A 26,993-nucleotide genomic window follows, 5' to 3' on the forward strand; every position below is an offset into this window, starting at 1 on the left:
TACTAATACACAGTGTTGTCACTATACTAATACTCACTGTGTTGTCACTATACTAATACTCACTGTGTTGTCACCATACTAATACTCGCTGTGTTGTCACTATACTAATACTCACAGTGTTGTCACTATACTAATACTCACCGTGTTGTCACTATACTAATACTCACTGTGTTGTCACCATACGAATACTCACTGTGTTGTCACTATACTAATACTCTCCATGTTGTCACTATACTAATACTCACTGTGTTGTCACTATACTAATACTCTCCATGTTGTCACTATACTAATACTCACAGTGTTGTCACTATACTAATACTCCCAGTGTTGTCACCATACTAATACTCACTGTGTTGTCACTATACTAATACTCACAGTGTTGTCACTATACTAATACTCCCAGTGTTGTCACCATACTAATACTCACTGTGTTGTCACTATACTAATACTCTCCATGTTGTCACTATACTAATACTCCCAGTGTTGTCACCATACTAATACTCACAGTGTTGTCACTATACTAATACTCCCAGTGTTGTCACCATACTAATACTCACTGTGTTGTCACTATACTAATACTCACAGTGTTGTCACTATACTAATACTCCCAGTGTTGTCACCATACTAATACTCACTGTGTTGTCACTATACTAATACTCTCCATGTTGTCACTATACTAATACTCACTGTGTTGTCAACACACTAATAAAGATGTAGCTGATAGTTTGTGTTCTTTCCACAGAGTTTGTCAGGATGATGTCTCGCTGAATCTCCTGGCCAGAAGACTGTGATGACATGACTTTAAGAGACTAGTAAACAACAAAACCTCCTCTGTTAGATGTTATGGACCAGTCCTCAGTGTGTTGTTGTATATGTAATTACAGTATTATTGATGTACAAATATTTCATGTTGTTTTTAGGGTATTTGCTCTTACTTTTTTTCATTGCTATATCAACAATCCCTCCTAATACTGTATGTTTTTGTTGTATAATTGTAACACTGTAATGATAATAATAATAATATTTGTAAAGTGCTTTTCATGTATTATGTTCAGTGCTACACTACGTTATCAGCTAGTATTGCTTTTGTATAGTTTCAGCCAGTAATTTTAAAAGTAGTGCTCACGAGCAAAAATGGGTCCCCTTAAATGTGTATTACAGCATCCATTTTGTATGATATGTTACGTCCTACAAAATATCCACATATATATATATATATATATATATATATATATATATATATATATATATATATATCAGTTGAAGTCGGAAGTTTACATACACTTAGGTTGGAGTCATTAAAACTCATTTTTCAACCACTCCACAAATTTCTTGTTAATGAATTTTGGCACATTCCTCCTGACAGAACTGGTGTAACTGAGTCAGGTTTGTAGGCCTCCTTGCTCGCACACGCTTTTTCAGTTCTGCCCACAATTTTCCTATAGGATTGAGGTCAGGGATTTGTGATGGCCAATCGAATACCTTGACTTTGTTGTCCTTAAACCATTTTGCCACAACTTTGGATGTATGCTTGGGGTCATTGTCCATTTGGAAGACCCATTTGCGACCAAGCTTTAACTTCCTGAATGATGTCTTGAGATGTTGCTTTAATATATCCACATATTTTTCATTCCTCATGACGCTATCTATTTTGTGAAGTGCACCAGTCCCTCCTGCAGCAAAGCACCCCCACAACATGATGCTGCCACCCCCGTGCTTCATGGTTGGGACGGTGTTCTTCTGCTTGCAAGCCTCCCCTTTTTCCCTCCAAACATAACGATGGCCATTGTGGCCAAACAGTTCTATTTTTGTTTCATCAGACCAGAGGACATTTCTCCAAAAAGTATGATCTTTGTCCCCATGTGCAGTTGCAAACCGTAGTCTGGCTTTTTTATGGCAGTTTTGGAGCGGTGGCTTCTTCCTTGCTGAGCAGCCTTTCAGGTTATGTCAATATAGGACTCGTTTCACTGTGGATATAGATACTTTTGTACCTGTTTCCTCCAGCATCTTCACAAGGTCCTTTTGCTGTTGTTCTGGGATTGATTTGCACTTTTACGTTCATCTCTAGGAGACAGAACGCATCTCCTTCCTTAGCGGTTTAACGGCTGCGTGTCCCATGGTGTTTATACTTGCTTTCTATTGTTTGTACAGAGGAATGTGGCACTGTCAGGCGTTTGGAAATTGCTCCCAAGGATGAACCAGACTTGCGGAGGTCTACAATTATTTTTCTGAGGTCTTTGGCAATTTTTTTTTATTTTCTCATGATGTGAAGCAAAGGCACTGATTTTGAAGGTAGGCCTTGAAATACATCCACAGGTTCACCTCCAATTGACTCAAATTATGTCAATTAGCCTATCAGAAGCTTCTAAAGCCATTATATATTTTTCTGTACTTTTCCTAGCTGGTTAAAGGCAGTCAACTTAGTGTATGTAAACTTCTGACCCACTGGAATTGTGATACAGTGAATTATAAGTGAAATAACCTGTCTGTAAACAATTGTTGGAAAAATTACTTGTCTCATGCACAAAGTAGATGTCCTAACCGACTTGCCAAAACTATAGTTTAAAACCAGTTATGCATTAGGGGGCGCTATTAAAATTTTTGGATGAAAAACGTTCCCGTTTTAAACAAGATATTTTGTCACGAAAAGATGCTCGACTATGTATATAATTGCCAGCTTTGGAAAGAAAACTCTCTGACGTTTCCAAAACTGCAAAGATATTGTCTGTGAGTGCCACGGAACTGATACTACAGGCGAAAACAAGATGAAATTTCAGACAGGAAGTGGCCCAGGTTTTGAAAGCGCTGTGTTTCAATTACTCCTTATATGGCTGTGAACGGGCCACGAATGAGCTTAGACTTTCCGTCGTTTCCCCAAGGTGTCTGCAGCATTGTGACGTATTTGTAGGCATATCATTGGAAGGTTGACCATAAGACAGTACATTTACCAGGTGGTCGCTTGGTGTCCTCCGTCGCAATTATTGCGTAATCTCCAGCTGCAAAACTTTTCAGTTCGCTCTTGAGGAGAAACCCAATTGCCACGAATGATTTATCATCAAATAGATATGTGAAAAACACCGTGAGGATTGATTCTAAACAACGTTTGTCATGTTTCTGTCGATATTATGGGGTTACTTTGGAAAAAAGTTCGGCGTTGTAATGACTGAATTTTCGGGGTGTTTTCTTAGCCAAACGTGATGAACAAAACGGAGCGTTTTCTCCTACACAAATAATATTTTGGGGAAAAAATGAACATTTGCTATCTAATTGAGAGTCTCCTCATTGAAAACATCCGAAGTTCTTCAAAGGTAAATTATTTTATTTGAATGCTTTTCTTGTTTTTGTGAAAATGTAGCCTGCTGAATGCTAGGCTTAATGCTATGCTAGCTATCAATACTCTTACACAAATGCTCATGTAGCTATGGTTGAAAAGCATATTTTGAAAATCTGAGATGACAGTGTTGTTAACAAAAGGCTAAGCTTGTGAGTGAATATATTTCTTTCATTTCATTTGCGATTTTCATGAATAGTTAACGTTGCGTTATGGTAATGAGCTTGAGGCTATGATTACGCTCCCGGATACGGGATTGGAGTCGCAAGAAATTTGTGGAGTGATTGAAAAACAAGTTTTAATAACGACAACCTAAGTGTATGTAAACTTCCGACTTCAACTGTATATATATGTATGTGTATATATATATATATGTACATATATGTGTACATGTATAAATATATATATATATATACACACACACACACACACATATATACACACACATACATATATATGTGTGTGTGTGTGTGTATGTATGTATACATATATACATATTACGAATTGGGGGTGCTCCTCTTAAGGACCGGCCCCTTTAAAAAAAATGTTGCCTAAAATTTCATACCAAAATCTAACTGCCTGTAGCTCAGGCCATGAAGAAAGGATATGCATATTCTTGGTATCATTTGAAATGAAACACTGAAGTTTATGGAAATTTGAAAGGAATCTAGGAGAATAAAACACATTAGATCTGGTAAAAGATAATACATAGAAAAAAATAACAGTTTTTTGTAATTTTCACCGTCATCTTTGAAATGCAAGAGAAAGGCCATAATGTATTATTCCAGCACAGCTGCAATTTAGATTTTGGCCACAAGATGGCCAGTGTATGTGCAAAGTTTCAGACTGATCCATTGCATTTCTGTTCAAAATGTTGTATCAAGACTGCCCAAATGTGCCTGATTTGTTTATTAGTAACTTTTCATGTTCAAAACTGTGCACTCTCCTCAAACAATAGGATGGTATTCCTTCACTGTATTAGCTACTGTAAGTTGGACAGTGCAGTTAGATTAACAAGAATTTAAGCTTTCTGCCAATATCAGATATGTCTGTCCTGGGAAATGTTCTTGTTACTTACAACCTCATGCTAATCACATTAGCCTACGTTAGCTCAACCATTCCGCAGGGGACCCACCAATCCTGAAGTAGATCCCGGACTGCATCTTTAACAAATGCTGATTTATTGACAAATTGTACATTATTTTCAGATTATTGATCAGATACTAAGAACGGTGCAACTGTCTGATTATATAATCGTGATGTAATTAATTAGAATTACAATAAATGTTCATTCAAGTAGTTTCATACATTTGATTATTTATGTCTTTAATTTCCTAAAAGGGAATGAATTAAAAATAACTTTGTGTCAATAACATTTTTTGTTAAACAATAAATGTTGAACTATACATCCTTGTTAGTTTAATGTTTGGGAGAGGAATCATACAATGTTACATGCATTTTCCTACAGTAAAATAATGCTGCAATTTCTTTATTAAATCAGAGGTAAACACATTCTTTACATTTGACAAAACTGACAAAAATAAACAATAATAATGAACTTGTTACATAATCTTTTAGCACGCAACTACAGTAGCCCTTAATACAATACATCCCAGTTGTATCAGACGAAGACCAGGACTATAAAAGCCTTTTCCGAGGTGCAGTATGTATGCATCCGTTTCAGAGGCTTGTTGTCATGGTAATCTAAACATAATCACATCTCCATAGGTATAAAACTCTAACGGACCATTGACAATAACATGATGTACATTCTACATGACGTTGGGATCCCCTTCAGCCCATCATTGGGCTGGTCTTTCAAAGACTAAATGAATGACATACAATATCAAACTGAATCAAATCAAAGACAATACACAATATCAACCAAATAAAATGACCTTTACTTAATTTTTACAGAGTTACACTTCTAACTAGCACTGATATACTTGTTGTAATTACAATGGACATGATCTACATTCACTTCTAATCAAGATGGTTCTAAAAACAATTGTGAATATATTTCTCTAACATTGTGATTGAAGACTATACTCAAGTCCAAGTCAACTAGTAGTCAACAGTATGAATATAATCTCTACCCGGCACAGACAGAAGAGGACTGGCCACACCTCAGAGCCTGGTTCCTCTCTAGGTTTCTTCCTAGGTTCCTGCCTTTCTAGGGAGTTTGTTCTAGCCACTGTGACTCTACATCTGCATTTCCTGCTGTTTGGGGATTAGGCTGGGTTTGTGTATAATTATCTGCTGATGTAAAAAGGGATTTATTAATAACATTTGATTGATTGTGTATGTATGGTATAACTCCTCCTTCCTGTACTGCAGGTATCTGTCAGTCTACAGTATGTATGGTATAACTCCTCCTTCCTTCCTATACTGCAGGTATCTGTCAGTCTACAGTATGTATGGTATATCTCCTTCCTTCCTATACTGCAGGTATCTGTCAGTCTACAGTATGTATGGTATAACTCCTCCTTCCTTCCTATACTGCAGGTATCTGTCAGTCTACAGTATGTATGGTATAACTCCTCCTTCCTTCCTATACTGCAGGTATCTGTCAATCTACAGTATGTATGGTATAACTCCACCTTCCTATACTGCAGGTATCTGTCAGTCTACAGTATGTATGGTATAACTCCTCCTTCCTTCCTATACTGCAGGTATCTGTCAGTCTACAGTATGTATGGTATAACTCCACCTTCCTGTACTGCAGGTATCTGTCAGTCTACAGTATGTATGGTATAACTCCACCTTCCTGTACTGCAGGTATCTGTCAGTCTACATTATGTATGGTATATATCCTTCCTTCCTATACTGCAGGTATCTGTCAGTCTACAGTATGTATGGTATAACTCCTCCTTCCTTCCTATACTGCTGGTATCTGTCAGTCTACAGTATGTATGGTATATCTCCTTCCTTCCTTCCTATACTGCAGGTATCTGTCAGTCTACAGTATGTATGGTATAACTCCTTCCTATACTGCAGGTATCTGTCAGTCTACAGTATGTATGGTATAACTCCACCTTCCTATACTGCAGGTATCTGTCAGTCTACAGTATGTATGGTATAACTCCTCCTTCCTTCCTATACTGCAGGTATCTGTCAGTCTACAGTATGTATGGTATAACTCCTTCCTTCCTATACTGCAGGTATCTGTCAGTCTACAGTATGTATGGTATATCTCCTTCCTTCCTATACTGCAGGTATCTGTCAGTCTACAGTATGTATGGTATATATCCTTCCTTCCTATACTGCAGGTACCTGTCAGTCTACAGTATGTATGGTATATCTCCTTCCTTCCTATACTGCAGGTATCTGTCAGTCTACAGTATGTATGGTATATATCCTTCCTTCCTATACTGCAGGTACCTGTCAGTCTACAGTATGTATGGTATATCTCCTTCCTTCCTATACTGCAGGTATCTGTCAGTCTACAGTATGTATGGTATAACTCCTCCTTCCTTCCTATACTGCAGGTATCTGTCAATCTACAGTATGTATGGTATAACTCAGTCTACAGTATGTATGGTATAACTCCTCCTTCCTTCCTATACTGCAGGTATCTGTCAGTCTACAGTATGTATGGTATAACTCCTCCTTCCTTCCTATACTGCAGGTATCTGTCAGTCTACAGTATGTATGGTATAACTCCTTCCTTCCTATACTGCAGGTATCTGTCAGTCTACAGTATGTATGGTATAACTCCTCCTTCCTTCCTATACTGCAGGTATCTGTCAGTCTACAGTATGTATGGTATAACTCCTTCCTTCCTATACTGCAGGTATCTGTCAGTCTACAGTATGTATGGTATAACTCCTCCTTCCTTCCTATACTGCTGGTATCTGTCAGTCTACAGTATGTATGGTATATCTCCTTCCTTCCTTCCTATACTGCAGGTATCTGTCAGTCTACAGTATGTATGGTATAACTCCTTCCTATACTGCAGGTATCTGTCAGTCTACAGTATGTATGGTATATCTCCTTCCTATACTGCAGGTATCTGTCAGTCTACAGTATGTATGGTATAACTCCTCCTTCCTTCCTATACTGCTGGTATCTGTCAGTCTACTGTATGTATGGTATATCTCCTTCCTTCCTTCCTATACTGCAGGTATCTGTCAGTCTACAGTATGTATGGTATAACTCCTTCCTATACTGCAGGTATCTGTCAGTCTACAGTATGTATGGTATATATCCTTCCTTCCTATACTGCAGGTACCTGTCAGTCTACAGTATGTATGGTATATCTCCTTCCTTTCTATACTGCAGGTATCTGTCAGTCTACAGTATGTATGGTATAACTCCTTCCTTCCTATACTGCAGGTATCTGTCAGTCTACAGTATGTATGGTATAACTCCTCCTTCCTTCCTATACTGCAGGTACCTGTCAGTCTACAGTATGTATGGTATAACTGCAGGTATCTGTCAGTCTACAGTATGTATGGTATATCCTTCCCTATACTGCAGGTATCTGTCAGTCTACAGTATGTATGGTATAACTCCTCCTTCCTTCCTATACTGCAGGTACCTGTCAGTCTACAGTATGTATGGTATATCTCCTTCCTTCCTATACTGCAGGTATCTGTCAGTCTACAGTATGTATGGTATAACTCCTCCTTCCTTCCTATACTGCAGGTATCTGTCAATCTACAGTATGTATGGTATAACTCCACCTTCCTATACTGCAGGTATCTGTCAGTCTACAGTATGTATGGTATAACTCCTCCTTCCTTCCTATACTGCAGGTATCTGTCAGTCTACAGTATGTATGGTATAACTCCTCCTTCCTTCCTATACTGCAGGTATCTGTCAGTCTACAGTATGTATGGTATAACTCCTCCTTCCTTCCTATACTGCAGGTACCTGTCAGTCTACAGTATGTATGGTATAACTCCTTCCTTCCTGTACTGCAGGTATCTGTCAGTCTACAGTATGTATGGTATATCTCCTTCCTTCCTGTACTGCAGGTATCTGTCAGTCTTATCCACTGAAAGCGTTTTTCCATCCTGACTGTATACACTGAGTATACAAAACATTAAGGACACCTGCTCTTTCCATGCCATAGACCAGGGATGGGCCACAGAACTATCTCATAAGGGACCGCAGTTGCTCGAAGGTCTGTATACCCACATCCATACAATAAAATGTATTGCATTTTGACAGCAGAGATACATTTTGTACACTTTTTTGTCAACTTCGTGCAATTTCACACCTTTTGCCATGGGGTGTAGAGAAAATGTGACAATTTTAAAGCAAGTTTGCTGGAATTCTACACATATTGCAGTAGGTTGGAGAAAAATGGTTGCAGTTTTTAATATAATATCTGAGTTAGACTGACATACAAAATCAATAGGAGACCCCAGCAGGTAATTCAATCATAATAGTTTAGATAGCTGGCCGCTAAACTAACTTAGCAATCTAAAAATGTTTTGCTGACATGGGCTAAATGACTGACTGCCAATGACTTACATAACAAGAGAAAACCTGCTGATATAAAACCACATTTCTAAATTGCACCTTGTGTATTCTACTATTCTAACTGGTAACTTAGAACATTTAGAACCTGATGGGCAGGGATTCTGCTGTCCTAGTGACAGTAATAAGCTGCTTCCACCATTGGGATGACAGGACAAGTCCTTCAGCACGTTTCAGATGCTCATTTGGGGGTTTGGATTGGTTTTACATTCTGCTTTCAGCACCCATTATCCAGGAATAAATGTCCTTCTTGAAGGACCGTTCCAACCATTGTACTTAAAGCATTAACTGGTGTATGCATCTGCAACCAAGCTGTGTCTGACACTGAAAATTCATTTATCCAATTTGACAGACTCCCACAAGCTTTGTGTCCACTTCAGGAAATGTGTCATGTCATCATTACTCTGGCATTTGATTAAGTCTTGCATCAAGCTCTTTTTTAAATCATACACAGCCTCACTGTATCCAGCATTGACTGGAGCCATCGGAGGAGTCCCATGCCAGAGTCCTGGGATGTACCAGCTGCTTGTGTCTGGATCATACTCCATCACATCAGTGAACTTAGTGATATTCTCCTTCTTCTCCATTCTGGCTGCTGCCTGGGTCATTTCATTCAACTGTTCCAACAACTTCTTCCGTTCTCTCATGTTGTTGTCATGAGCAGACATGTCTGACACATTCTGATGCACAAAATGACATATCGGCTTCTTCCCCACTTCCTTCATCCTGATAAAAGCATGAACAACACTCTGTAGAATGTATTTCATCTCTGTGGAGTTCTCCATGGACATGTTGATGATAGTGACATCACTGAGTCCTATCACCAGTGTGGCCAGTTCATTGTCATGTTCATAGTGTTTATCAAGTTCAGCCAACTCTGGTGATTTCAACCCCTCTGTGTCAATCACCATGATGAAGTCACATTTCAGCTCCTCCTTGAGTTCTTTGTTGACTTTAATCAGTAGCATGAAGGCCCCTCTAGTGCATCTTCCACTGCTGACAGCAAACTGGACCCCAAACATGGTGTTGAGGAGAGTGGACTTTCCTGTGCTTCGGACCCCCAAAACTGTCACAACCCGGACCTTGCTGTTAGAGTCCACAAGAGTATGAAGCTGAGTCAGAACAGCTGATATCCATTTCAGAGGGATATTTGATGCATCTCCATCCACAAGCTCAATGGGGAAACCATCCAACAGCATCTGAGCACACAATCCAGGGAGATTCTCCATCTGTTTCCTTTGTAGGCTACTTTCAGGGAGGGAGCAGGCAGCTTCATATAACTGGCCCAACTCACGCAGGAAGTGTTCAAGACCCAAGGAACAGTCAGATAATTGCTTATCCAAATCTTTAATGTCATCTTTTCTCTCAGGAGAATGTTGGCAAAGATCTTTGTACCGGTCCCGCAAAGCAGACAGGTTCTGACGTGACAGATTGTCCAGATTTATCCGCATCCATTTGAGGAAATAGGAACGCTCAGCTCCTGAACCTGACAATCCTAAAATGAAGCTTTTCATTCCATCTGACATGTCACATGTATGTTGCTTCTTTCTCAGCTCTGCCTCCTTCCTCATCAGAGAGCTCTTGTAGTGTTCAATTTCTTGACCTCCTGCTTTTCTCAGGCTACACCTCTCTTTTTCTAACTGGGAAAGCTCTTTCCAGATTGTTCCTTGTAAGGGTAGCTGTTTGTCTTTGAATTGAATTGTGTCTGGGATGTTGCTGGTGATTTCATCTGCCATCTTCCTGGTACTCTGACAGTCATCCCGGTCTTCATCAACCAGAATCCCCATCTGATGAGCCACATCAGACATGTTTTCAATTGTCAATCTGTTTTTACTTTTTTCAATGACATCACCCACAGAGGACTGCAGGATTTTGACAAATTCTGAATCATTCTGCTTCTTCTTCACAATCACATTTGTTGGGTTGATACTGTAGTTTGTGATCATTTTCTTCAATGTGTCTACCCTTAATGTTTTTTTCTGAGAATTGACGACCAGAAATAACTCTGCTTTTGTGATTTTTCCTTCCAAAACCTTGAGATCTGCCTCAAAATCAGTGAAAATGTAAACTGCAGCTGATGTTTGACACAGAAAGGAGAACTGTTTTTCAAAGGACCTGATGTCTCCTCTGAGATTGGCTACCACCACAGGCTTAGTGAAGATGTCTATGTTTCTGTTCCCACATGGAAGGTACCAGCTGATTTCAACCAGACCATCTGAGATTTGCCGAGGGACATTACCACATTCCATATCATCATGAACAAATGTATCATGGTACTGTTGAGGGTTACTAAGCAACTTGTTCAAGATCTGAGACTTGGACAAGCTACTCTCTCCTATCCTAACAAAGGACACCATGGGAATATCAGAGACAACAATTCTCTCCTCTATGATGGACTTTGTGTCTGTTTGGGAAGAGAGTCTAAACTTCTTCACTATGTCCCTCAAGGCCCACAGCATCAAAGTGTTTTGTTTTGTGTCACAGTTGGGCAGCAGCAGAGGAACAGCAAACTGACACATGGACATTTTCTGGACCATCTCCTGCTGCAGGAAACCATCTGAACACAGAAACAGGGCAGTTATCAGGTCCAGTGGATTAATGACATCACTAGTATCAGAGTCAGTGTCCAGGTTGTCTACATCATAATAGGAAACCTCCTGGTCAGTGGTCAGACATTTGACACTCCTAGCATTCACATTTGTCATCACTAACTTCTTCAGGAAGGCCCCTGGAAGTGACTGCATAGTGGTAAGAGGTTCATCTGATGTAGTATCAGCATTTATCTCAAGGACAGTACTTAACGTCAGCTTGTTTTCATAATGATCTTCTAGTCCAGCCTTTGACAACAGCTCCTTGAGACAGGATCCTGTAAATAGAAATGAAAAGAAAGCCATGATTACAAATCCTCTTCAACATGTAGCAGAAAAGCAGACTAACAGGTGTTTTACACTGAAATTTGGATGAAGTTAAAGCAGGCAGAGGCAGACCATCTCTGAGACACAGTGACTCACAGAAATGAAAGCGAGTGTGTGAATTCAGATACCTTATGAGCTGTGAATCCATTGAGATTCTTAATAAATCCTCAGGGAGCTATTATGATATCAGATAAGGTAGGGTCATTTTACTGCAATTTTAAGGCAACACCAACAAAATATCCATTCAATGGAGAAATTGTCAGCAAACTATTTATTGTGATAGAGCTATATCAGTATCTCTACATTACAGCATGGAATAAATGTACAATATAATGTCCTGTTTCTAGATCTATATCAGTATCTCTACATTACAGCATGGAATAAATGTACAATATAATGTCCTGTTTCTAGATCTATATCAGTATCTCTACATTACAGCATGGAATAAATGTACAATATAATGTCCTGTTTCTAGATCTATATCAGTATCTCTACATTACAGCATGGAATAAATGTACAATATAATGTCCTGTTTCTAGATCTATATCAGTATCTCTATACATTACAGCATGGAATAAATGTACAATATAATGTCCTGTTTCTAGATCTATATCAGTATCTCTATACATTACAGCATGGAATAAAGATACAATATAATGTCTTGTTTCTAGAACTATATCAGTATCTCTATACATTACAACATGTCCTATTTCTAGATCTATATCAGTATCTCTATACATTACAGCATGTCCTGTTTCTAGATCTATATCAATATCTCTATACATTACAGCATGTCCTGTTTCTAGAACTATATCAGTATCTCTATACATTGCAGCATGGAAGAAAGGTACAATAACATGTCCTGTTTCTAGATCTATATCAGTATCTCTATACATTACAACATGTCCTGTTTCTAGAACTATATCAGTATCTCTATACATTACAACATGTCCTGTTTCTAGATCTATATCAGCATCTCTATACATTACAACATGTCCTGTTTCTAGATCTATATCAGTATCTCTATACATTAGAACATGTCCTGTTTCTAGATCTATATCAGTATCTCTATACATTACAACATGTCCTGTTTCTATAACTATATCAGTATCTCTATACATTACAACATATCCTGTTTATAGAACTATATCAGTATCTCTATACATTACAGTATGGAATAAAGGTATAATAACATGTCCTGTTTCTAGAACTCTATCAGTATCTCTATACATTACAGCATGTCCTGTTTCTAGAACTATATCAGTATCTCTATGCATTACAACATGGAATAAAGGTATAATAACATGTCCTGTTTCTAGATCTCTATCAGTATCTCTATACATTACAACATGTCCTGTTTCTAGATCCATATCAGTATCTCTATACAGTACAACATATCCTGTTCCTAGAACTATATCAGTATCTCTATACATTACAGTAAGTCCTGTTTCTAGAACTATATCAGTATCTCTATACATTACAGTATGGAATAAAGGTATAATAACATGTCCTGTTTCTAGATCTATATCAGTATCTCTATACATTACAACATGTCCTGTTTCTAGAACTATATCAGTATCTCTATACATTACAACATGTCCTGTTTCTAGAGCTATATCAGTATCTCTATACATTACAACATGGAATAAATGTACAACAACATGTCCTATTTCTAGATCTATATCAGTATCTCTATACATTACAGCATGTCCTGTTTCTAGATTTATATCAATATCTCTATACATTACAGCATGTCCTGTTTCTAGAACTATATCAGTATCTCTATACATTACAGCATGGAAGAAAGGTACAATAACATGTCCTGTTTCTAGAACTATATCAGTATCTCTATACATTACAACATGGAATAAAGGTATAATAACATGTCCTGTTTCTAGATCTATATCAGTATCTCTATACATTACAACATGTCCTGTTTCTAGAACTATATCAGTATCTCTATACATTACAACATGTCCTGTTTCTAGATCTATATCAGCATCTCTATACATTACAACATGTCCTGTTTCTAGAACTATATCAGTATCTCTATGCATTACAACATGGAATAAAGGTATAATAACATGTCCTGTTTCTAGATCTATATCAGTATCTCTATACATTACAACATGTCCTGTTTCTAGATCTATATCAGTATCTCTATACATTACAACATGTCCTGTTTCTAGAACTATATCAGTATCTCTATACATTACAACATGTCCTGTTTCTAGAACTATATCAGTATCTCTATACATTACAGTATGGAACAAAGGTATAATAACATGTCCTGTTTCTAGATCTATATCAGTATCTCTATACATTACAACATGTCCTGTTTCTAGATCTATATCAGTATCTCTATACATTACAACATGTCCTGTTTCTATAACTATATCAGTATCTCTATACATTACAGTATGGAATAAAGGTATAATAACAGGTCCTGTTTCTAGAACTATATCAGTATCTCTATGCATTACAACATGTCCTGTTTCTAGATCTCTATCAGTATCTCTATACATTACAACATGTCCTGTTTCTAGAGCTATATCAGTATCTCTATACATTACAACATGGAATAAATGTACAACAACATGTCCTATTTCTAGATCTATATCAGTATCTCTATACATTACAGCATGTCCTGTTTCTAGATTCATATCAATATCTCTATACATTACAGCATGTCCTGTTTCTAGAACTATATCAGTATCTCTATACATTACAGCATGGAAGAAAGGTACAATAACTTGTCCTGTTTCTAGAACTATATCAGTATCTCTATACATTACAACATGGAATAAAGGTATAATAACATGTCCTGTTTCTAGATCTATATCAGTATCTCTATACATTACAACATGTCCTGTTTCTAGAACTATATCAGTATCTCTATACATTACAACATGTCCTGTTTCTAGATCTATATCAGCATCTCTATACATTACAACATGTCCTGTTTCTAGATCTATATCAGTATCTCTATACATTACAACATGTCCTGTTTCTAGAACTATATCAGTATCTCTATACATTACAACATGTCCTGTTTCTAGAACTATATCAGTATCTCTATACATTACAGTATGGAACAAAGGTATAATAACATGTCCTGTTTCTAGATCTATATCAGTATCTCTATACATTACAACATGTCCTGTTTCTAGATCTATATCAGTATCTCTATACATTACAACATGTCCTGTTTCTATAACTATATCAGTATCTCTATACATTACAGTATGGAATAAAGGTATAATAACAGGTCCTGTTTCTAGAACTATATCAGTATCTCTATACATTACAACATGTCCTGTTTCTAGAACTATATCAGTATCTCTATACATTACAACATGTCCTGTTTCTAGAACTATATCAGTATCTCTATACATTACAGCATGTCCTGTTTCTAGAACTATATCAGTATCTCTATGCATTACAACATGTCCTGTTTCTAGATCTCTATCAGTATCTCTATGCATTACAACATGTCCTGTTTCTAGATCTCTATCAGTATCTCTATACATTACAACATGTCCTGTTTCTAGAACTATATCAGTATCTCTATACATTACAGCATGTCCTGTTTCTAGAACTATATCAGTATCTCTATGCATTACAACATGTCCTGTTTCTAGATCTCTATCAGTATCTCTATACATTACAACATGTCCTGTTTCTAGAACTATATCAGGATCTCTATACATTACAACATGTCCTGTTTCTAGAGCTATATCAGTATCTCTATACATTACAACATGGAATAAATGTACAACAACATGTCCTATTTCTAGATCTATATCAGTATCTCTATACATTACAGCATGTCCTGTTTCTAGATTTATATCAATATCTCTATACATTACAGCATGTCCTGTTTCTAGAACTATATCAGTATCTCTATACATTACAGCATGGAAGAAAGGTACAATAACTTGTCCTGTTTCTAGAACTATATCAGTATCTCTATACATTACAACATGGAATAAAGGTATAATAACATGTCCTGTTTCTAGATCTATATCAGTATCTCTATACATTACAACATGTCCTGTTTCTAGAACTATATCAGTATCTCTATACATTACAACATGTCCTGTTTCTAGAACTCTATCAGTATCTCTATACATTACAACATATCCTGTTTCTAGAACTATATCAGTATCTCTATACATTACAGTATGGAATAAAGGTATAATAACATGTCATGTTTCTAGAACTCTATCAGTATCTCTACACATTACAGCATGTCCTGTTTCTAGAACTATATCAGTATCTCTATGCATTACAACATTGAATAAAGGTATAATAACATGTCCTGTTTCTAGATCTCTATCAGTATCTCTATACATTACAACATGTCCTGTTTCTAGATTCATATCAGTATCTCTATACAGTACAACATATCCTGTTCCTAGAACTATATCAGTATCTCTATACATTACAGCATGGAATAAAGGTACAATAACATGTCCTGTTTCTAGATCTATTATCAGTATCTCTATACATTACAGCATGTCCTGTTTCTAGAACTATAGCAGTATCTCTATACATTACAGTATGGAATAAAGGTATAATAATATGTACTGTTTCTAGATCTATATCAGTATCTCTATACATTACAACATGTCCTGTTTCTAGAACTATATCAGTATCTCTATACATTACAACATGTCCTGTTTCTAGAACTATATCAGTATCTCTATACATTACAACATGTCCTGTTTCTAGATCTATATCAGTATCTCTATACATTACAACATGGAATAAAGGTACAATAACAGATCCTGTTTCTAGATCTATATCAGTATCTCTATACATTACAACATGTCATGTTTCTAGAACTATATCAGTATCTCTATACATTACAACATGTCCTGTTTCTAGATCTATATCAGTATCTCTATACATTACAACATGTCCTGTTTCTAGATCTATATCAGTATCTCTATACATTACAGCATGTCCTGTTTCTAGAACTATATCAGTATCTCTATACATTACAGCATGGAAGAAAGGTACAATAACTTGTCCTGTTTCTAGATCTATATCAGTATCTCTATACATTACAACATGTCCTGTTTCTAGAACTATATCAGTATCTCTATACATTACAACATGTCCTGTTTCTAGATCTATATCAGCATCTCTATACATTACAACATGTCCTGTTTCTAGATCTATATCAGTATCTCTATACATTAGAACATGTCCTGTTTCTAGATCTATATCAGTATCTCTATACATTACAACATGTCCTGTTTCTATAACTATATCAGTATCTCTATACATTACAACATATCCTGTTTCTAGAACTATATCAGTATCTCTATACATTACAGTATGGAATAAAGGTATAATAACATGTCATGTTTCTAGAACTCTATCAGTATCTCTACACATTACAGCATGTCCTGTTTCTAGAACTATATCAGTATCTCTATACTTTACAGCATGTCCTGTTTCTAGAACTATATCAGTATCTCTATGCATTACAACATTGAATAAAGGTATAATAACATGTCCTGTTTCTAGATCTCTATCAGTATCTCTATACATTACAACATGTCCTGTTTCTAGATTCATATCAGTATCTCTATACAGTACAACATATCCTGTTCCTAGAACTATATCAGTATCTCTATACATTACAGCATGGAATAAAGGTACAATAACATGTCCTGTTTCTAGATCTATTATCAGTATCTCTATACATTACAGCATGTCCTGTTTCTAGAACTATAGCAGTATCTCTATACATTACAGTATGGAATAAAGGTATAATAATATGTCCTGTTTCTAGATCTATATCAGTATCTCTATACATTACAACATGTCCTGTTTCTAGAACTATATCAGTATCTCTATACATTACAACATGTCCTGTTTCTAGAACTATATCAGTATCTCTATACATTACAACATGTCCTGTTTCTAGATCTATATCAGTATCTCTATACATTACAACATGGAATAAAGGTACAATAACAGATCCTGTTTCTAGATCTATATCAGTATCTCTATACATTACAACATGTCATGTTTCTAGAACTATATCAGTATCTCTATACATTACAACATATACTGATATAGATCTAGAAACAGGACATGTTGTAATGTATAGAGATACTGATATAGTTCTAGAAACATGACATGTTGTAATGTATAGAGATACTGATATAGTTCTAGAAACAGGACATGTTGTAATGTATAGAGATACTGATATAGTTCTAGAAACAGGACCTGTTATTATACCTTTATTCCATACTGTAATGTATAGAGATACTGATATAGATCTAGAAACAGGACATGTTGTAATCTATAGAGATACTGATATAGTTCTAGAAACAGGATATGCTGTAATGTATAGAGATACTGATATAGATCTAGAAACAGGACATGTTGTAATGTATAGAGATACTGATATAGATCTAGAAACAGGACATGTTATTATACCTTTATTCCATACTGTAATGTATAGAGATACTGATATAGTTCTAGAAACAGGACATGTTGTAATGTATAGAGATACTGATATAGATCTAGAAACAGGACATGTTGTAATGTATAGAGGTCCTGTTTCTAGATCTATATCAGTATCTCTATACATTACAACATGTCCTGTTTCTAGATCTATATCAGTATCTCTATACATTACAACATGTCCTGTTTCTAGAACTATATCAGTATCTCTATACATTACAGTATGGAATAAAGGTATAATAACATGTCCTGTTTCTAGATCTATATCAGTATCTCTATACATTACAACATGTCCTGTTTCTAGATCTATATCAGTATCTCTATACATTACAGCATATCCTGTTTCTAGAACTATATCAGTATCTCTATAGATTACAACATGTCCTGTTTCTAGATCTATATCAGTATCTCTATACATTACAGTATGGAATAAAGGTATAATAACAGGTCCTGTTTCTAGAACTATATCAGTATCTCTATACATTACAACATGTCCTGTTTCTAGAACTATATCAGTATCTCTATACATTACAGCATGTCCTGTTTCTAGATCTATATCAGTATCTCTTTACATTACAACATGTCCTGTTTCTAGAAATATATCAGTATCTCTATACATTACAGCATGGAATAAAGGTACAATAACATGTCCTGTTTCTAGATCTATATCAGTATCTCTATACATTACAACATGTCCTGTTTCTAGATCTATATCAGTATCTCCATACATTACAACATGTCCTGTTTCTAGATCTATATCAGTATCTCCATACATTACAACATGTCCTGTTTCTAGAACTATATCAGTATCTCTATACATTACAGCATGGAATAAAGGTACAATAACATGTCCTGTTTCTAGATCTCTATCAGTATCTCTATACATTAGAACATGTCCAGTTTCTAGAACTATATCAGTATCTCTAAACATTACAACATGTCCTGTTTCTAGATCTATATCAGTATCTCTATACATTACAGTATGGAATAAAGGTATAATAACATGTCCTGTTTCTAGATCTATATCAGTATCTCTATACATTACAACATGTCCTGTTTCTAGATCTATATCAGTATCTCTATACATTACAGTATGGAATAAAGGTATAATAACATGTCCTGTTTCTAGATCTATATCAGTATCTCTATACATTACAGTATGGAATAAAGGTACAATAACATGTCCTGTTTCTGTAGCGTGAGGCAGCTTGATGTACAAGTAGTGTACACTCCCTGGTCAGGACGCTAGTCTATTGCAAGGCCTTACCCTCAATATATCTCCTTTATGCTGAGTGCCAAGCAGAGACTCATTTAGTCCCCGTTTTACACTGTTTGGTATGACTCGGCCAAGGATCAAACTCCCAACCTACCAATCACAGGGCGTACACTAACCACAAGGCCAGTGGTTGGTCGAATGAGACACCAAAATATTCTGGACATTCCTTGAAAACACTGTTTTCCCTTCACTTTGGGCTGTTGTTGTGTCACATGCAATATTGTCAGAAAATGACTTCCTGGATCAGCTGATGATGAAAAGTGTCCCGATGTAACTGAACATCTGGAAACCAAATACTCATCAAAATATTATGTGAAATAATTGAGGAACCACGTTAATGACAGTAGCGATTTTGGTTTTATGAATCAAGGATTAGATAGTACAGGTGGTTATATATAGCTACAGTTTAGTTGCAGTTCTGGGAGGTTTGTTAGTGTACTGTATGTTATGTTATGTGATGGTATGTCATGGCTGAGCTGCAGCATCCTGTCTACTCTCTGTACAATGTCTTCTGTTATATTACCATGTATTCTTTTCCATGACAAATGTCCATCAGCTTAGTGCAGCGTTTCTTTATCATGGCCTACAGAAGGGATTCAGTTCATTGTCTAGTCAGCTCAGGATCCATCTCTCTTCTAATCTCATGGCCTACAGAAGGGATTCAGTTCATTGTCTAGTCTGCTCAGGATCCATCTCTCTGCTAATCTCATGGCCTACAGAGGGGATTCAGTTCATTGTCTAGTCTGCTCAGGATCCATCTTTCTGCTAATCTCATGGCCTACAGAAGGGATTCAGTTCATTGTCTAGTCTGCTCAGGATCCATCTCTCTGCTAATCTCATGGCCTACAGAGGGGATTCAGTTCATTGTCTAGTCTGCTCAGGATCCATCTTTCTGCTAATCTCATGGCCTACAGAAGGGATTCAGTTCATTGTCTAGTCTGCTCAGGATCCATCTCTCTGCTAATCTCATGGCCTACAGAAAAGAGGACAACATGCACGTCGAAGAGTATCTCGACTCTCTCAGTAGCACAACTTTGAGTCCAAGTTAAGGCAACATAGAGGTGGTCCATATGATAACTTTTATGGGTTCTTCAGTCTGAAATACACTAAATGTTCCTTCCCTTTATGCATGATCTCTTATGTTCTGTTTGCATTATGGACACTTGCATGTTAACCGTACTCTCATACACTCCTAGATAAAATAATTATCATAGAACATCAGTCATCATCACTAGAACCAACACTGCTTTGTCCTCTCATGTTATGCTACCTGCATACTGAGCATCTGTTCAACATTGATGCTAGCAGCCAATGAAAATATACTGGAACTCATCACGGTTCTGGTTCCTTCCTCAACGCTGACCGCTAGCTCTGGGTTATGGGCTCTGGGTTAAGGGCTCTGGGTTATGGGCTCTGGGTTATGGGCTCTGGGTTAAGGGCTATGGGCTCTGGGCTCTGGGTTATGGGCTCTGGGTTATGGGCTCTGGGTTATGGGCTCTGGGCTCTGGGCCACTCAATTCTGCAGCAACGCTGATACTGCTTCTCATGTAGTCCCTCAAGATCAGGGCCCATGATCCTCTGCTCTACGATGTTACATTTGACTGATTCTGAGATTGTGGAGCTACATGACTTCCTGCAGTACAGCTTTATGATCATGGTGATGTCAGCCCCGAGGTCCAGTTGCTATGTTACATAGGTAGAGTATCCTTCTATATCAAGATGACAGCTCATCCTGCCTCAGCTAATCCACCCAGTGGTGCATCTATTGGTCACTAAATCCGGAGACCTAGGATCATGAAAAAATGGCTAGCCGGAGCTGAAAATATTTGCCATGGGTCCCCAGATCCTTAAAACGTTCTACACCTGCACCATCAAGGTGTAGAAAGAGTTCCAGAGCAATGCTGGCCCAGGCTGACTCCAATGCTTCCCACAGTTGTGTCAAGTTGGCTGGTAGTGGATCTCTACTCTGAATAGTTCCTTCCATCTCAGTGGATTGAGATCTGGTGACGGGGCAGGCCACTGTAGTAAGCTGAATTCACTGTCATGTTCGTGGAAACATTCCTGGACAATCCTAGCCTTGTGACATCACAATCCTAGCCTTGTGACATCACAATCCTAGCCTTGTGACATCACAATCCTAGCCTTGTGACATCACAATCCTAGCCTTGTGACATCACAATCCTAGCCTTGTGACATCACAATCCTAGCCTTGTGACATCACAATCCTAGCCTTGTGACATCACAATCCTAGCCTTGTGACATGGGGCATTATCCTGCTGAACAAATCCATTAGCAGATGGATACACTGCTGCCATGAAGGGATGAACCTGATCGACAATGATATCCAGATATCCTGTGGCATTCAAACGTTCCTCTAATGGCAATACACTCTGTAAAGTGCCTTCGGAAAGTATTCAGACCCCTTGACTTTTTCCACATTTTGATAAACCTAAAACAATGCAAGAAAGGCTTCGGGACAAGTCTCGGAATGTCCTTGAGTGGCCCAGCCAGAGCCCGGACTAAAAACACAGCCCTCACCATCACACCACCACCACCAGCCTGTAATGGTAACACGTGGCATGATGTGTCTTCGGCCACCGTTGTGTCGTCAGCAAACTTAATGATGGTGTTGGAGTCGTGCTTGGCCGCGCATTCTTGAGTGAACAGGGAGCAAAGGATGGGACTGAGCATGTACCCCTGAGGGGACCCCGTCTTGAGGATCAGCGTAGCATATGTGCTGTTGCCTACACTTACCACCTGGGGGCGGCCCTTCAGGAGGTCCAGGCTGTAGTCAATGAACAGCATTCTCACATACGTGTTCCTTTTGTCATCTGTGGATCTGTTGGGGCGGTATGCAAATTGGAGTGGGTCTAGGGTTTCTGGGATAATGGTGTTAATGTGAGCCATGACCCGCCTTTCAAAGCACTTCCTGGCTACAGATGTGAGTGCTGCGGGTCGGTAGTTATTCAGGCAGGTTACCTTGGTGTTCTTGGGCACAGGGACTATAATAGAACTGAGATGTGAGTTTCCATTGGAAATAGTGGAAAATGAAGCCGACAGTGTAATAACACTCTGTCAATAGGAAACACTGCACACTACTGTATGATAGTATATAATAAGACCTACAGTATCAGCTTTAGTCTTATACACTGTCCGTGAAGGGACATTCTACCTCACACACGTTTAGTGCTTATTTCTTGCTATATACGTGGGGGTTCAGGTTGGCTAGACTTAATTAAGGGAAAGTGTGTTTATACCTGTGCATAGTCCTGTAATCTTCACCTGTCGTTAAACTAGCTACATTGCATAGCTCGTTCACCATGGAACACACAAGAGTCTAGGCAAGATTGCTGCTCCCTGTGAGAGATGAAATATGGTGCGCCTCGCTCACCTAGCTCATTCTCAGGGGAGAGCTGCAAATCCACCAGAGAGAAACATACACAGTCTCTCGATCTGGTGGGGTAGACACTGTCCCCGAACCCGAATGCTATACCTGGGAGGGTACCGTTGGACTGACAAGTCTCACAGATAAGTAAGACAATCTCAGCGCTGCAATGCTGATAGACCAAACTGTGCATTACCCAGGTTGGTACACTGTCACTAAAAGTCATTAAAACAGGTACAAAACCCAAACCAGACCAGATGGCACGAGGCAAACCACATGGGGGGACAGCAGAGCACCCAGATGGTAAGACTAGTTAGCTGCTCCAAGCTATTGAATAGCTGTGGCTATGTTTCTACGCTGATTCACAGGCAGTAATGAGGCGGCAGCTATTTAAGGGGGTCAGTCTCAGCACCACCCGGTACAGGGGATTCATCTGAGATGAATGTATGCACACATGACTGTAAGTCGCTTTGGATAAAAGCGTCTGCTAAATGGCATATATTATTATTATTATTATTATCTTTACTATGAATGTATTCTGCAGCACAGAAGGATACCCTGTTGGAGTGATCCAATATAGTGATCCTATATAACCCCTGGACTCCCTGGAAAAGAGCCGTAATTAACCAACACAGTCAAGCAGACAAACTGGGCTGAGATGTTTCATGTTCTGGCTAAATGCAAAGGGAACAACTTTCTCTTTAGACAACTACAAAAGAAGGGTTGAATACTATTCAGGGGAGTTTTATGGCAGTGTGAGGAATATTACGGGTGGAATGTTCAGGCTGAGCAGCTACACGGGTCCTACACTGTACCCAGTTAAACTGCTATATAACAACTCCCCTCTGAGCCTTTCCTGGTGTCTAATGAAAGACTCAACATCCAACAACATCTTCGTGGGCATCGTTAAGAAACTGCAGCGACAGGGGAAGGACAAGGCAACGCACCATGCAGCCATCAGTGAGCAGGACCACGAGAAGATAAAGAAGTCAACAGCAGGAGAACCAGACAACTGAGGGCTCGTAATGAAAACTTTACAAGAAGAGGCAAGGAGGGTAACTAACAACTGTCTTTTACCTGGACTATATTATCTGGTGAAAGGATTAAATAAAACTAAGTTACATTAAAAGTACATTTTTAATGAAAACAATGTTGTTCATCTTTTTTTAATTTGTTGGCAACCGTTTTATAAAAGCAATAAGAACCTCAAAATCAATAATTATCATGAATAACACCCTCCTAAGAACAGCCCTTAGTCAGGAGTTATTCACACGATAATCCACAGGTTCTCATGCCTTATTACTTAAACATAAAGGAAAAGAATGCTGTGATTATAAATACTCTCCACAATAACAAGTGTTTTATACTGTAGTGCTGATAAAATTAAGTAGGGTACTTCCTTACTTGTGGTGAAGGTTGTGGACACCAGTTCACTTTGCTTTCCATTTTCCAGCACAGTGCAGACAGTGACAGAGTACTGAGTAGCAGGTTGCAGGTCAGAGAGACTGATGCTGGGTGAAGACGTGGTAGTGATGTGTGGTTCTGTCCCTGGACAGTGGTAGGAGATCTGGTACTGATGTTGGGTTTGGTCCAATCCTGGTGGCTGGTTCCAGCTAACAGCAGCTGATGTGGTGTCCACTGAGTCAACAGTCAGCTGGTCTGGAGCAGGAAGTACTAAGGGAAAATACATTATTGTCAACGCTATAGTTTAACTCTAGAAATATATTACAGTAGGAAAAAGTAAAATAAGTCCAGGGATAAACATGTCTGTAATTGCTTTTGATTTAGGAAGAAATAAGTTAAAAACAGAAGTCACAACCATAGTTGATTTGTAATGTAACAACATGTCTGTTCTGATTACTGGTATAGAGCTGTAACAAGGTGAGGTAGATCTCTTACTAGTGCAGATGGTTGTAGAGACTGGTTCACTCTGTTCCCCATTCTTCAGCACAGTAGAGACACTAACAGTGTACTCAGTACCAGGTTGCAGGTTTGAGAATGATGTGTGGCAGTCTTCAGTATTCTCTGCATGGAGGTCTGTTCCTGGGCTGCAGTAGGATATGAGGAAGCGTTGTGGAACTTTCTCCATCCCTTCAGCCTTGGTCCAGTGGAGACTGAAGGAGGTTTCTTTCAAATGGTCTACCTTTAAGTCTCTGGGTGGAACCACTGGAACGAAAATCATGATTTGTTTTAAGAAGATCCATAACATATCTCTTAAAAAACAACAAAGTATGTCAGTAAAACATGACTAAAACCAAACTCTTTACCTGTGGATACAGAGATCCATCTGCTTTGTCTTCCATCGTCTCCCTCTGTAGCCACGTTGAACTGGTACTTTTCACCAGGTTGGAGACTGCTGATTTTAAGATTATACCCGCCTCTCACTATTGATGAGCTTGTTTCCCCGTCACATTTCCAAGTGACCCTGAACTTGTGTGGTCTTTTAACCCCCTGAGGAGAACTCCAGCTCAGAGACACAGAGTCTGACGTCGGCAACAGGACCTGGATGTCACCAGGAGGGGGCAGCACTGGTGAAGGAATAACGAGAGAAAAAAACACACTATTGAAAATAAAAATACCAAAACAAATGTGTACTATTCATCACAGCAGTTAAGAGACAACTATTGATATCTTACTAAATGTATCCTCTTAAATGTTTATTTAAATTAAATAATGTTGTTTGGGTCAGTTTACTCTGTCTTTCCATACCTACCATCATCTGAGGACAGCGCTGTGTGCTGGTCTCCATCAAAACTCTTATGCTGTGAAAAGAAAGAAAGACCTATAACCACCTTTTTCTGTGAAGCAAATGTTATTTTTCTCTTGACACCAACCCCTCCTTATCGATCAAATACTGTACATCGTTCAATGAAGAGAATGAAAACAAACCTGTCTTCCTGCTTTCTTTATCTCAAGGATGGTGGTATCATGTCCTTTGTGGTTTGTCTCTGCACACTGACTGCAGATCAGCATCTGGTCTGTCCTGCAGAACACCTCCAGAGGACTGTAGTCATGTTGACAGAGTTTCTGCACCAGGTCTCCAGTCACATCCACCAGCGTGTGTTTCTGTAGTTTAGGTATTATATAGTGCTGTCTGATGTGGGTCTCACAGTAGGACACACTGCAGGACTGACAGAACTTCACAGCTTGGACCTCAGAGCAGATATCACAGGATACATCTACTGGCCTTGATGGGAATTGTAAATGACAGGTATCAAACACATTGATCAAAATAACCTCATCAGTTCAGTTTAACACATAATGGCCTGATAATATAACACATGGTAACCTAACTATCTGTTATCATGATAATATAACACATGGTAACCTACCTATCTGTTATCATGATAATATAACACATGGTAACCTACCTATAACTCTCTGTTATCATGATAATATAACACATGGTAACCTACCTATAACTATCTGTTATCATGATAATATAACACATGGTAACCTACCTATAACTATCTGTTATCATGATAATATAACACATGGTAACCTACCTATCTGTTATCATGATAATATAACACATGGTAACCTACCTATAACTATCTGTTATCATGATAATATAACACATGGTAACCTAGCTATAACTATCTGTTATCATGATAATATAACACATGGTAACCTACCTATAACTATCTGTTATCATGATAATATAACACATGGTAACCTACCTATAACTCTCTGTTATCATGATAATATAACACATGGTAACCTACCTATCTGTTATCATGATAATATAACACATGGTAACCTACCTATCTGTTATCATGATAATATAACACATGGTAACCTACCTATCTGTTATCATGATAATATAACATGGTAACCTACCTATCTGTTATCATGATAATATAACACATGGTAACCTACCTATCTGTTATCATGATAATATAACACATGGTAACCTACCTATCTGTTATCATGATAATATAACACATGGTAACCTACCTATCTGTTATCATGATAATATAACACATGGTAACCTACCTATCTGTTATCATGATAATATAACACATGGTAACCTACCTATAACTATCTGTTATCATGATAATATAACACATGGTAACCTACCTATCTGTTATCATGATAATATAACACATGGTA

At 37.9% G+C, this 26,993-nt stretch overlaps 1 protein-coding gene and 1 pseudogene across 2 annotated transcripts in view; one reads left to right on the plus strand and one right to left on the minus strand.

The window, feature by feature from the left end:
• Positions 1-833, plus strand: part of LOC124013196 (calcium-binding protein 2-like) — a 48,900-nt gene extending 48,067 nt beyond the window's left edge. For both annotated transcript variants that reach the window (XM_046327426.1, XM_046327427.1), the window contains exon 7: positions 743-833. In XM_046327426.1, the coding sequence (XP_046183382.1) occupies positions 743-768 (26 nt within the window). In that variant the 3' untranslated portion in view covers positions 769-833. The remainder of the gene's footprint in view (positions 1-742) is intronic.
• An 8,269-nt stretch (positions 834-9,102) lies between these two features.
• On the minus strand, positions 9,103-26,062 carry LOC124013256 (annotated as a pseudogene).
• Between the last annotated feature and the right edge of the window lie 931 nt (positions 26,063-26,993).

Source organism: Oncorhynchus gorbuscha, linkage group LG24 (assembly GCF_021184085.1).
Source record: "Oncorhynchus gorbuscha isolate QuinsamMale2020 ecotype Even-year linkage group LG24, OgorEven_v1.0, whole genome shotgun sequence".
Lineage (NCBI taxonomy): Eukaryota > Metazoa > Chordata > Actinopteri > Salmoniformes > Salmonidae > Oncorhynchus > Oncorhynchus gorbuscha.